This window comes from Balaenoptera physalus (assembly GCF_965194825.1).
Source record: "Balaenoptera physalus genome assembly, chromosome: 9".
In the NCBI taxonomy this organism is placed as follows: domain Eukaryota; kingdom Metazoa; phylum Chordata; class Mammalia; order Artiodactyla; family Balaenopteridae; genus Balaenoptera; species Balaenoptera physalus.
This window is the reverse complement of record NC_138888.1, coordinates 11,792,050-11,805,758: the sequence shown is the minus strand read 5'-3', so window position 1 is coordinate 11,805,758 and position 13,709 is coordinate 11,792,050. Positions and strand designations below refer to the sequence as shown.

The following is a 13,709-nucleotide window of genomic DNA, read 5'->3' as shown; positions in this document are numbered from 1 at the left end:
TACTTTTGAGATCTTGTGGACGTTATCATCTACTCTAATTAAGTCTATTTGGGGCTAATATTCTCATTATTTCAGTAGTAAAAGTTTAATTAGAACAGGAAGTAAAAGCACGTAAACTCAATTCTTTCCATCTCGAAAGTTGTGGAAAGAAAGAAGGCAAGCTTATAAAGAGGGCATGATTCTCATTTGGTCGTCGCCTAATGTTCATTTGGGAAGGGATGCTATTAATTCTCAGAATGGAGAGGGCAGTTGTTCAGGGGGTAGGGAGCTGAGTGCAGAGGGAGGTGAGCCAAACAGCTTTCTGACTCCTCTGGAGACAGGACTGTGCTTGCGGGGCTCTCTGAATTCCCACCCTCTCAGCCACCCATATTTAAATGTAAGTGCAAGAACACATTTCAAAATGAACAAAGTGCTTTTGGCAGGCAACCTCTCGTAAAATGATCCCTAACTCGAGTTCTCCATTAGCACACTTAATAAAGAGTTGGCTTTGTCTCATGGTGACACGGGCTGTTCTTTTTTCAAGCATATAAAAGCTCTAGCTATTTTAACTGTGGCGACAGCTATTTTTAAAAGCTCCTGGGCTCATTCTTACCGAAGGTTCCTTGCCAGAAAATTGAGGCACGGGGCACCGGGCAGCTGTCTGCCACTCAGCGAGGTGGTCTCTGCAGAAGGTGACGTTGTGTAGCAGAAGACTCTCAGCGGTTTGCCCTCGAACAATCCGACTTGCCATTAAAAACAAAACAAAACAAAACCGCCAAATTTGAAATTGATTTTGTGCAGTCTTGTGATGCCACAGATACATAGTCTACGACGGACTCTGCAATAACATTTCCACTGTCTTGAAATCTGGGCTGGGGTGTATTTCCCTGAGCATCTTTAAAAATAGGAATTTAAGAAGCTTTGAGTAACTTTGAAGATACCAGAAAAGAAGTGCCCCTCGGTGGTATCTTGTGTTAAATTGAAAGTGTCTGTATTAGAGAATTCATAATGAAGGAAAATTGTTGGAACACATCCTTTTGTAGACTGTTGAATTTAATTAGGTTGCGTCTTGTCCTGATTGCTGATTTGGGCTAATTGGCTAACTTTGTACTATTTGGGTCTTTTGCAAATTTATTGAACTTCTGCCCTTCCTGGTTTGTTTCTGAGCACCTAGAAGTTATCAAGTGAAGAAGTCAAAAGAAGTGCCCTGAATAATGGTATTTTCCCCCCCAGTAACCGATAGCAGGCTTAGTATTTGACAGGGTAAAAATAGGTCAGTGTGAAATGTGCCTTCAAGACGATATTGTTGAATTGGAGAGTGAAAAAGGAAGCTGGCATTCGTGAATGGAGCACTGGATCAAGAGTCCTGTGATCCTGCTATATTATTATTAATTTGTTTTCATTCTTTGGCCGTGCCATGCAGCATGTGGGATCTTAGTTCCGTGACCAGGGATCGAACCCATGCCCCCTATAGTGGAAGCATGGAGTCTTAACCACTGGACTGCCAGGGAAGTCCTGATCCTGCTATACTATATTTGCTACAGATGCAGTACCCACTGACCCTGGACAATTTGCTTAGGTACAAATTCCTCCCTTTACCCACTGGTGCACAGGCTGTGAAGCATGTGATGCTGAGGTCATGAAATCCAGGTGTTGCTCAATTCCTAGCAGTTTATGAGTAAAATACATGGATTAACTTTTGACGAACATGACCCTCACAGAGAAAATTTAGCACGACACAGCTCAGGTCCTGGGTAGCCTGTGGAGTAACACGTCTCCTCTTGCATCGTAGGGCCTGGGAGGAGGGCACGGCAATGCCCTTGGAAACAGCCTGGAGAACTGCCATCCTGGCCTTTGTCCCAGTCTGTTTTATGGAAGTCATCCAAACTTGATAACATCCCACCGAGTTAGATGAGCAAAACTATCTGTGAATCTCCCATGAGCAAATGACGCCCAGACAGAGGAAGGGTGAATAAAAAATAGGAGCCAGAGGAAAAGGATCTGTAAATTTTAACACCTTCGTTCTCAGCCCTTAGACAACATTTCTTATTTTACCTAAAGGAACCTCAGAACTCTTCTCAAATGCAGTAGGTATCTTTTTAAAAATTTTTAAACTTTTTATGTCTTCATCTATGCCATCCCAAAATAAGAAGATTAGTGGGCTTTAACACATTCCAATAATCCTACTTGGCATTTTTGTACAGAATTTGCAAATTACTTTTTGCTGTAAACAGTAGCTGTAGAATACTTCACGCTGAGAAGATTAAACGAGGCCCTTATCCCAAAATAAGCCTTCCAACTAAGTTAAAATGACTAAAAAAATTTCATCTTATGAAATGTTATTTGGATATTAAAAAATATCTCCGATGAAACACTGCCCATTGAAATCCTCTTGTGCTTCTACAATGGACCAGGGTGTGAATGCCGGGGAGGAAGGATCAGGGCAATGCATGCGTAATTTTTGTGAAGAGTTCTTCTAGACACATGTGGATTATGAAGAGCCTCTCAAATGAACTACAGGGGTTAACACCCTGGCACCGGCAGAAGAACCCACAGAGAAAGGAAGGCCTGACAGTCTTTGGGGTGGAAGGCTTGGGGACTACATACCATCCACCCCACCCTCCAAATACAGAAAGTCAGGGTGAGGGATGGCACATTCAGAAGAGTCAATTGCAGGTATTTTAAAGTTAAAAGAGGCTAGAAAGCCCTTAGCCAGGCAGCAGCGTCAATATGAACACTGACTGACTAGGTTTCTAAAGATTAGCAGAGGGATGGCCAGTTCTTTAGGGTAAAATACAGCCCCGGGGCAATTCTTCCTCTTACAGTGTCTGTGTGTCAGACAAGCTGACAGATGATGGGGGAGCTCTTAACTGGGCAGAGGTGGCGGCAGCCGCTCGGACCCCCTTCAAGAAGTGGAGGGCTGAGATGAGGGGCGCTTCTAGTGTGGATGGGAGACTGGAGGACGCAGTTGACTTGCTGGGAGGTGCGGATTGATAAAAGCTCCCAGAGGGCCCCGCATGGGATCCACAGTCACCGCATGGTGTGTGACTTGCTCGGCCATCCCGCCTCTTGGGCCGTGTGTTTGCCCTTCCAGGTCTGGGCAGAAACAGAGCCCACCTCTGAGACTCGGCACCCCTGCACTCAGCAGCTGCCGTGGTGGCAGAACAAGGGGCAGGACATGGGATCCTGTGAGTGTGGGCAGCAGATGAAGAACTTCCGGCAAGCCATACAGGGCTTTGCAATATCACCAGGCACAGTCTTGCAAGTGTCGAGGAATGGTTTATTCACGAAAGTAGAGACCCAATCTTCAGGGCTTGTTACGAGTAAAGGTTTGTTTGTCTGAAGACCAGTGTCTTGGGTCTGACTCTGCCATTTATTTGTCCTGGGATCTTGAGCGAATCACTTAACCCTTTGAACATCTGTTTCCTCCTTATGAAATGGGGATAACAGCACCGTCTCTATTGGGCAGGACTGTTTTCAAGGTCAAATTGATCATGCATATACATAAATGTACTTTGAAAATTTAACATGAGAAAAAAGGGCATCAATTTATTAAATAATTAATATGGGACAACCTAGTTTACAGACATCAATTGGTTAATTGGTCTAGATCCATTTTGGTAATATTTAAAGAATTGGAAACATTATCTCTGAAGGTGCTATACTTCAGGTGCTGCTGCTCTAGCTTCCTGATGAAGGAATTAAGAGGATCAGGCGGTGTTGAATGCCAGCACAGCATTTTATTGGATGTTTGAGGAAAAAGGATTCCTAGAGGTCAGATGGGGAAACTGAGGTTCAGGGAATTGAAAGCCTTGCACATGGTCACTCTGAAGACTAGTGGCAGAGCCTAGGTCAGATTGGCCATCTCACACACTGTCCCCTCCCCAACACGGGGATGATTTTGGCCAAGCAGAAGTAAACTCTGGGTGTCAAAAATATATATCCCAACGAATCCCATATAAATTGGATTGTGGAAATAGGTTCTGAATGAAACAGACATCTATTGTTACTCAGCATTCATTAAAATTCTTATATACATGTCAAGACTCTCCAACAGAGTTAGCTAGGAAAAGTATAATCCTTCACCACCTATGTTGCTTATTTTCAGTATTATTAAAAAAGGTGCTTGGCACAGTGAATGTGCTTTCTCATACATTCTATGTGTCCATTAGTCCTGCATGTCATGTTTTTCCATCCAGAAGACTTTCTAAGACTATTTTGAGGTTCACAGAGATAAAATCTTACACGTTGAGCACCATAAGAACTCACCCTGCCCCGTGGATAGCCAGACCGATAAAGAAGATGATAAAAACATGGTGTGTGTACCAGAACAACTCATAGGACGCCTGCCGGATGAACTCGGTGGAAGAGGTCATGATCAAGATCAAAGCCAGAGAGATCAACAGGCCGGTAATACCCGCGACTGTCGTTAGCAACTCAGTGATTGTGTTCTAAAAGAAACAAGCACCATGACATTAGGGTCTCAGTCCTGTTTTTCCATTTTAGGATCAATATTTTAGAGTCCAAGCAGGTAGCAATTCAAAATGTTCTAATCAGAAGCATAATAGCCTTGAAAAGCATCCCCATACACTTCTAGAGGGAACTTCCTTGCCCTTTCCTCTACTCCACCTGAGGGTGGAAACTGACTCTGCTCAAATTTTGCCCAATGCCATTTCGATAACTACATTTTTTTTCCCACCTGTATAAATCAATTGTCATGTCAAAGTTATTATGTTGAATTGAAATAAGGACAATATATGAAAATGCATTTTAAGATACAATACTGCAAAATAAAGCCGTTTCAAGTTTTTAATTTTTAAAATAAAAATGAGAATGTCCATGCTTAATTGCATCTTAACATTAATAAACACTTTTTTGGAGAGGTCCCTCAGGGGCATTCCTAATAAAGCAGCTGCACATTCTGTTCCCCTGGCAGTTATTCCTTGCTCTTGCTTTTTAATTGGAAGGACCATGACTTGCATTTCTTTCATGTTACCTCAGGAGGCTTGGAATAAGGCTTTGTAACTCCCAGGTGATCAATAAAGATACAGCTATCCTTATCAGACAGACCCTGCCAAAAGGCCAGAATTCTGCCCTGTGAGTGTAGAGGATGGTTAAATAGCTTTTTAGAATGTGAATCACAAAGCATTTTGTTTTTATTGTGAGTTTCCCATATTCTGGCCAAGTCATTAGTATTCACACATTGTGTTACTATCTTTGAGACAACAATGAGCTCAGTGAACTCACACTATATCTTTTGTCAGTAAAATCTCATTAATTTGGGCTGCTTTGAGATCTTAAGGTAATTTGGACAGGGACTTCTCTGTTGTTTATTTTTTCTTCATAGAGCAAACAGTGGAAATAAAATTGAAAGGGGTATGTGTAAAACATTTTAAAGACTTTTTTCAAGCGTACTCAGGCATTTTAGAAATCCGTTTACATCATATGATGTGCTAATTACAAATCATTCATCTTTGCTTATTAAAGCAAATCCTCACTTCTCTCTTGTCACGACATATTTATAGACTGGTTTCAGTTGCAATGACTCCTCTTAAACAATTCCACTGTGTCTCTTTAGAAATACTCTGTAATGTACACATTGTGTTACTGATACCCATCTTTCTCTAAATATCCCAAATTAGAGGGTTTCCTGAACTTAATTAGTACTTAGATAGTATATTGCTTCTAAAATTACGAAATAACCATATAGGGAGTAGCTTAATCATCTTGTTAAATTGCTTTAAAAATATTTATAATAAGTGCTATTTATTACATAGTCTCTTCAAAATGTTGAGATTTATTCTCGGGTGTGTATTGCAATGAACTTTCCAGAGCCTTAGCGGGGAAAAGAGTTAACCCCAGTAGATGCCCGGACAAATCCTGCAGCTCAAATGAGTGCACCAAAGGCATTCCATTCCCACAAGCTTAGGGCATCTGTAGCTTCTAATTGTTGTCACCTAAGAAAATGTAGGTCAACTTGATCAGTGGCCTGCTTTTCAAAATCATCTTAAGCTAATTAGAGGACATGACATGGAAGAATTTCCCCAAAAAGAGACTTTGAATTTTGCTTCTTCAAATAAGGCTGCGTGGGCAAAAGGGTCACTTAAAGGGATGGCCCAGATGGTAGTGGAGAAATTTCCATTCTGGAGAGTATTGTCTTAGGGCTCTTCTTGGGCAATGCAGATTTTTGAGCTTCGTCAACATGCTGGATACATATTCCAATATAGTAGGTAGTACAAGGCAAAAGTTTAAATCAATCAGGAAGAGAGAGGTAGAGGGTGGATTAAAGGAGAGAAATGTCTTAATCTTTACAGGTGGATTTCTGTGGCTACACTTTGGGTATTCTTTTTGTTTCCCACATGGGCACACAGCTAATTAGCATTAATGATGTCACTGGCCATGCGGGTCTTATTCTGGAATTAGCTGCTTTGCCCAGCATCAGATTTGCCAAACTAGCTAGTCACCTGTGTGCCAAAAATGACACAGAAGAAGGGATCCAGAAAACAATTTGCAAACTAAAAATGAAGACATCCAATTCCTCCTGCCTGAATTTAGATGGCACTTCACATTCTTTATGGTTCTAACATAGGCAAAAAAATATCTAATCATGAGCTACTTGAAAAAATTTAAATGTTAGGGTTTTAACAGGTTATTGCATTTCTTGTTTAGGTGTATTTACTATTTTTTGCTATAAACCAATTAAGTGGCATCGGTTTTTCTTCTTGTTCGTAACTTCTCAGCAACACTGATGGCAGAGGAAAATAACTTTTTTTAAAAGGTGAAACTGATGTTAGCATTTGGCATAAAAACCTCTCTAGCTTTCTGTTTCATTAAAAGCTTTTGAAATACAGTATTTCTGAAGAATCTGGGGGATGAGGAGCTAGGTGGCATGCAAGGAGAACTCACTGTGTGGAAGGTCCGGATGGGGTTGAGGTAGGTCTCATCTGGGGTGTCGCCAAGTTTGGAAAGTGCAGCTGCAAGTCCCTCTGCTTCCGGCGATTGGCTCCAGTGGTAGTGTTCCAGGTTACACAAATGCGCCAAGATGTGGATGGCTACGGCCGGGGATGACATGGGACATGCACCATGTGGATTTCTTCCTTGGTAGTTACTCAGAAACTCAGTGCCTATCTATCTGGTCAAGTTTCTCTGTTCTGGTTTTTGTAATATCTAAGGAAGAGTAATCTGTGCATCTTTCCCAGTGTCTTGAATGGAATGAATCAAATACTTCTGAAGATATTGTATGATTCACAACATTCATTTTAATTATATTCACATAAATTAAATTTCAATTCACCATAATTTAATTATAAACATATAATCATTCTGGACCTGGAATAGGTATTATGATGTACAAGCTAATTTCATATATATATATATATATATATGTGTATTCCATCCTATACACGCGCGCACACACACGCACACACACACACTTCTTTCCCAAGAAATAAGAAAGCATTTTTTTAGAATACTGTGCATCATGCACACTAATATATATGCATACGACACACGTTATAGATACCAGAGGAGATAGTGTTTTTGTTCTCTTTCAGACTTTATATTTTTTATTCTTACTTCATACAATTTAGTGTACATGTATATATATACCTACATGTACACATACACACATATACTTGCATGTGTTATTCCTAGTAGACTGAAATAAGCCAGTATTTATGGAACTAAGCCTCTCTGTATATTCTTAAGAAGAAAATTCAGCTTTCTAATTCTGGGAATTGGTGATGTCTAAATTCCAAATGAAGAGAAGAAGCTCAGAACACAGCATCATCCAGCCTAAGAAGTCTGTGTCCGATGCTTCTCTTCCCTGTCTTCTGAAATCTGTGGGGAAGCCAGCAGTCACAACATCCAGACAAAGACATCCTGAGTCTTTTCCTACCAATGGAAGCCCTGCTGGGTGGCCAGTTGATACTTGCCATTGGGATCAGATTCAAGTGTGAAATGAGAATTCATTGCCCAGAGTACAGATAATTTCCCAGTTGATATGTTTTTCTTTTTTTCCTGCACCCACAGTGAAAAGCAGCAGAGGCTACTACTATTATAAATCTCTACAGTTGTGGGTGAATTCTGGGGTCCTCCATGGCTGTAAGTTGTGGCTTGAGGTATGGGGAGTGAGGGAAAAAGGAACAGCAGAAAGTTCTGTGAATATCGGTGGCATTGATTCCTGTGGTCCCAGTATCAGATACATTTAGAAATGACATCTTCTATTTAGCCTCTTCTCTCTGCTACCTGAGTTTCTTTTAACAGAGCCATTCCCTATTCTGCCCTGCAAAGTAGTCCTCACGCTTTAAGACCCAATTCAAAAGTTGTCTTCTCAAGCATTCTTCGATTCCACAAGCACGGATGTCATACCTTGATGACATTTCCCAGATATTACGGTTCTGAGTATTTATTTATACCTGCGTTTCTTGATGGACTTTGACCCCTCAAGACTCGTTCATCTTGAAACCTCAACACCTGGCACATGCTTAGCACCAGGCTGTCCTTAGTAATGATTTGCAGAGTGACCATAAGATTACAGAAAGGGAGAAAGGTCCAGGGAGTCAATCTGCGTACAACATTGTTGGAGTAGTGTTTTCCCTGCTAATATGTGTTTTAGCACATTTTTCTACAGCCTTTTAGTTAGAAATCAATGCAAATATACTTTTGGTTGAAGCTCACTTAAGAAGGCAAAGCACATTATAGTGTTTCTGAGTCTGTGCTGTTGACTGTCTCCCTACGGGTTTGGTGAGGTTAGCACCCAAGGGGCAGTGTCTTTCCTCGTTATGTTCCATTTGTTACTATATGCGACCACATCTACGAAGGGGCTGCCTTGTTTGGTCTTAGCGTCCACAGAGCTAGAAAAGCTTACCCGGCAGCAGTCTCTTGCAATATGCTGTATATAAAATAGGAACTATTTGCTAAATTGAACATAAACGTTGTCCAGTATTTTTAATTGCTGTTTTCTGGTAAGTATCTTAAAGTTTTGAAAAAAACAGGTAATATTTTTCATAGCTAACATATATTGAATACTTATTATACTGCAAACACTGTTATAAATTCTTTAGGCATATGATCTCATGTAATCCTCAGGTATTAATCTTATTTCCACTTTACAGACCAGTATATAACAAGTTAAGAGACCTGTAGTCCATTAATGGCAAAGGTAGGATAAAACCCTGTTTGCTTGATTCCAGGGCCCCATCTTTTGACCTTTAAGTTATACTGCTTCTTTTCACTAATCAATAATTGTTACACCCTTACAGTTTACTGAAAATGAATTTCTCCTAAGGGCTTAGCTAGACTCTTTGAATGGCTCACTTGGGGTCTTTAATCTAGAGTCAAATAGCTCCGAAGACTGATGACTGACCATGACCTTTGGAGTCCTCTTTGTAGGTGGCTGTAAATACTCCTTTTACATTATATCCCTTTACCCTCACTCCTCTGCTCCTAGCTTTCTTCAATTCTCCCTTTGTGGACTAAAGCACACCAGACAGAGAGCAGCTGTTCCCATTTTACAGAAATAGATACTGAGCTTCAAGCAAAAAATTAAGCAATGTATCTACCATTACATAATCCACATGTGATGGTCAGGAACGGAGCACAGGATAAATTCTAGGTCTTTTATAGTCTACGTTCTATAACATCTTTCTCCCATGTAATGAGTTGTTGATCACAATCTATTTTCTGTTAGGTTGATTTCCACATGAGAATTTGACACTGATAAACTAAATTTAAGTACATCTATTGAATGAGCAAAGATATTGAACTCTTTATTTATTCTTCTTGCCAGGTTTCCCATAACAGAGCTGAAGAAACTAATGAAGTAGTATAAGAAAACCCAAGATGCTTTGCAAGAGGTAGCTCCTGAGGGAATATATTGAAAATCATTCTTTCCAGTTTTTTTATGTACTTTAAAATTCATGTCTTAAATGTTCCTTTGCTCCAGCTACCTCCATTTTGTTTTCTTTTCACAGGTAGAAAATAAAAAGTAGAATATCTTATTTTACTTATCTCAGGAATTCTCAGAGAGGATACTGCTTGTGCCCATTTTGTTTGTCTAAATGTTTTATTTCCTCTTAGATCAGACCCTAATTTTACTGTGATCTTGGCTTGGAACCAAAGGTATCCCAGCTACCAAATCCAGGACTGTTGGGACTTGACAGATACCAGGAGAGATACTGATTTTGTTCTTTTTCAGACATTATATTTCCTATTCTTCACTTTATACATTTTAGTTATTTTAATATGAATAGTCATGCTATATTTACAGTGACGGTTGCTTCAAGTATGTGATAAAACAGTGATATGGTTTTATTTTCCTCTTTCTTAGTCATCAAAATCATATCATGTTACTAGATTTGATATGAGCAAGTAGGAGAAACAATACTGAAGAGGACACTTCTCAGTTACTTAACTTCTTTCAGTCCCTGTTTTCTCATCTGTAAAATGTGTGGATTGGACCAAACCTTGACGTCTAGGCTCCCTTCCAGCTGTCTGGCTCCTGTGTCTCTATCTGAAGTTAACTGGGAGTATTTGTCATCTAAAAGGGAGCTGTAGTCCAATATGAGAGCAATGCAAACATGAAGCTTATGTTTTAATATGTTTTCAAAATCAACACTGTCTCAAAGGGGTTTCTTAAGCCTTATGGCAAATCCAGTGTCACCAACTACACAGGTTCCTTCTTCCTGGTGCCTCTGGGGACTTTCTGCCAAAGCCCTTGGAAGAGCCCAAGGTACGCATTTCCAGATCCCACCTTAATGCCAGACGAAAAGATGCTGTGACTGGGTCTTCCCACAATTTTATTTTCTTACCAAAGTACTTTTACAGTTAAAAGAGAGCCGCAATCTTAGACACACTACAGATGCACATTTAATTGGTGTGTGAACTTCTGAGTTCACATAAGGAGATTTTATTGAAGAGTGAACAAAAAAACCATAAAGGCTACAATTAGAGCCAGTTGCCCTGAGAAAGTTCCTTTCCCTTCTTTCTTTCCTTCTTTTTCTTTTTCAGGAGATCAAAGGGAGTGTAATTGAGGGAGAATCTTGGAAGTGTGGTCAGTTCTTGCTACCTTTCTGCCTGCCTGTCAGTGATAACAGTCATTCTGGAGTTAGTCACCTCCTAATTAAGCAGCTTTTAGAAAGAAGGACGCTGGGACAAATCCTGGCTGCGTTTCTTGATTCTGCATTTCAGAATCTGGCCCCAAACTTTCAAATTTGTGGTCTGATTTCTGCAAGAATACACATATTCTCTGGCTTCCTGTGCATGCCACTCGTTTGTAAATCACATTAAATCATGTTAGGCAGGACGGGGTAGAGAGCCTCCTTGGAGCTCCCCGTGCCTCAGGCAGAACTAGTAGCCATTCCTTTGGGATCAAATCCTGAAGAGTTTGGGCCTCTGGGACTGTTCTCTGTGGTGAGGCCTCCAAATCACTTTTTCTTAGCACCCCAATTCTGAGGTCGTTTCTCTCAACCTGTCTGTGTTGTGTTTCTTGAGGTTTAATCAGCAACTCATCAGGAGCTACACGTGGGTCACTGTCTACCCCGGAACCTGGCAGATGCAAGCTGCAGAATTTGCCAGAGAGAGAGCTGCCTTGGTCACTATTCACAGACCCCTTGAAGGAAGCTCGGGCTCAAAGTACTACTATTCAATTGGAAGTGTCTTCAAGGTCTACTGTGGACCAGAGAGCCCAGAAAGATCTGCATTAATAACGGAGAAGCTGCGAAACTATGATTTTTATACCAGTGAGGTTATAGGGCTCTGAAAATGATTTATTAGTGGTTGAAGAAGGCTCCAGCAGCTCTTATCATAGGCAGGCATGCAGGAAGGCAGGAAGCCAAAGGAAGAAGAGTTCCTGTCACTGCATTTTCGGCGATGCCCTTGATTATGGATACCATTGTCTGCCTCTTCCCTCCTCCTCCCCAGCCTACTTTCACACGGCTCTAATTACATCCTTTAATGATTTGACCAATTAAAGCCTGCAGTTCAACTTATAGGGGAATGGATGAGAAATTAGAGGCTGGCACGCAAACCTCGATGTGGATGCACTTCTTCCAAGGTTACACACCTCTATTAAGCCAGTCGGCTATTTGAAAAGCAGCATAATGGGCGACGCTAATAAAATAAGCACGGGGACATTTTCAGCTGCTCCCAAGTGAATACACCGGAAGGACAAAATGTGAAAAGCAAAGGTATATCTATGAAACCAGGGCTTAGCATTTTTTTTTTACAAAAGCACAGTTGCCAGCCGCGTTTTGTAATTAATGTGAAATGTAATAATTGCTTTGTCAGGGTTTGGGAGACGCAGAGAGCCATCTCCCCACCCTCCTGCCTTTGCCTGTTATGGAAACAACTGCAGCGCTGCTGGTTGCCATGGAGGTGGGAGATGAGGAGGATCTGCTCTCAGAAGCAGTCAGACCCCGCTGGCACAGCCCCGGGAGATGTTTGGGAGCCCGGCAAACAGTGGGGACTCAAGCAGAAGAGGGCCAGAGAGAATACTTGATTCTCTCCAGGGATCTGTCAGGGAAAGGGCAAGGAGAAAGAGCTTCCTGCTTTGTCTCATCATAGCAGAAAGCGAACTGATGATCTTGGACGACTGGCGTCATTCTGAATCTCTTCACTGCCCACTCTGTCTTTGGTCCACCCCAAACTGCTCCCGGTTCCCTGGCGACTCCCGCAACTCTCACATCTTGTCTCTTTTTCCAGTAATTCTCTTGATCTCTTTTGCCTGCTAGCTGACTTCTCTACCCATCCTCAGGTTTGACCGAATTTGTTCAGGACCTATTACGCGCCGGGACCAGGAAAGCCAAGGGGCATAAGGCACAGTTGCAAATTTTAAGGTGATCAGAGTCTGAGAAATAGTACTATATGGCAGGAGGTGTGGCTGGACCCGCAGGTGAGGAGGGCCAACAGCCCAGACCTGGAGGCTCAGGGGAAAGCTGGCCAGGCAACGGGTCCTGGGTACAGCAACAACTTACCCAATGAAGAAGGAGAGGACAAGCATTTTGGACAAAGGGAATAGCAAGAGCAAAGGCACAGACTGCTCAGTGACCACCAGGAGCTAGGGAAAAGCAAAGGGGTGCGGTGAGAGGTGAGGAGGAGCGCCAGTGGGCAGGGCTTGATGAGCGGAACCTGCTGGCCTTGTTAAACTTGGATCTGATTCTCTTTGCAAGAGCAGCAGTGAATGACCTTGAAGTCTGTCAGTTTCCTAGAGGTCCACTCCTGACAAATGGTCTGCGCATCTTATAAGGATGGATAGATTGGATTATTGTTCTTTCTTTTTTTTTTTTAATTAATTAATTAATTTATTTATTTATTTTTGGCTGTGTTGAGTCTTCGTTTCTGTGCGAGGGCTTTCTCTATTGCGGCGAGCGGGGGCCACTCTTCATCGCGGTGCGTGGGTCTCTCACTGTCGTGGCCTCTCTTGTTGCGGAGCACAGGTTCCAGACGCGCAGGCTCAGTAGTTGTGGCTCACGGGCTTAGTTGTTCCGTGGCATGTGGGATCTTCCCAGACCAGGGCTCGAACCCGTGTCCCCTGCATTAGCAGGTAGATTCTCAACCACTGCGCCACCAGGGAAGCCCGGATTATTGTTCTTTTAATTCCACAGAGGAGGACATAAGGAACTTATCCGAGATCACACAACCCATCACTAGCAGGGGTATAAAATAACGTGTATCTGATTCTAGTCAACTGCTGTCCCTGTGAATTATACTCCATTCTGAAAACATTACTG

General features: G+C 41.8%; 1 protein-coding gene and 1 long non-coding RNA gene across 2 annotated transcripts in view; both read right to left on the bottom strand.

The window, feature by feature from the left end:
• The window catches only part of LOC309667022, a 398,987-nt gene that overhangs the window by 318,901 nt on the left and 66,377 nt on the right, over window positions 1-13,709 (bottom strand). The gene's annotated exons all lie outside the window — the stretch shown is intronic.
• Window positions 1-13,709, bottom strand: part of NOX3 (NADPH oxidase 3) — a 69,045-nt gene that overhangs the window by 49,141 nt on the left and 6,195 nt on the right. Inside the window, 3 exon segments of the mRNA XM_082475053.1 lie at window positions 593-722; window positions 4,249-4,430; window positions 6,886-7,031. Coding sequence (XP_082331179.1) covers window positions 593-722; window positions 4,249-4,430; window positions 6,886-7,031 — 458 coding nt within the window.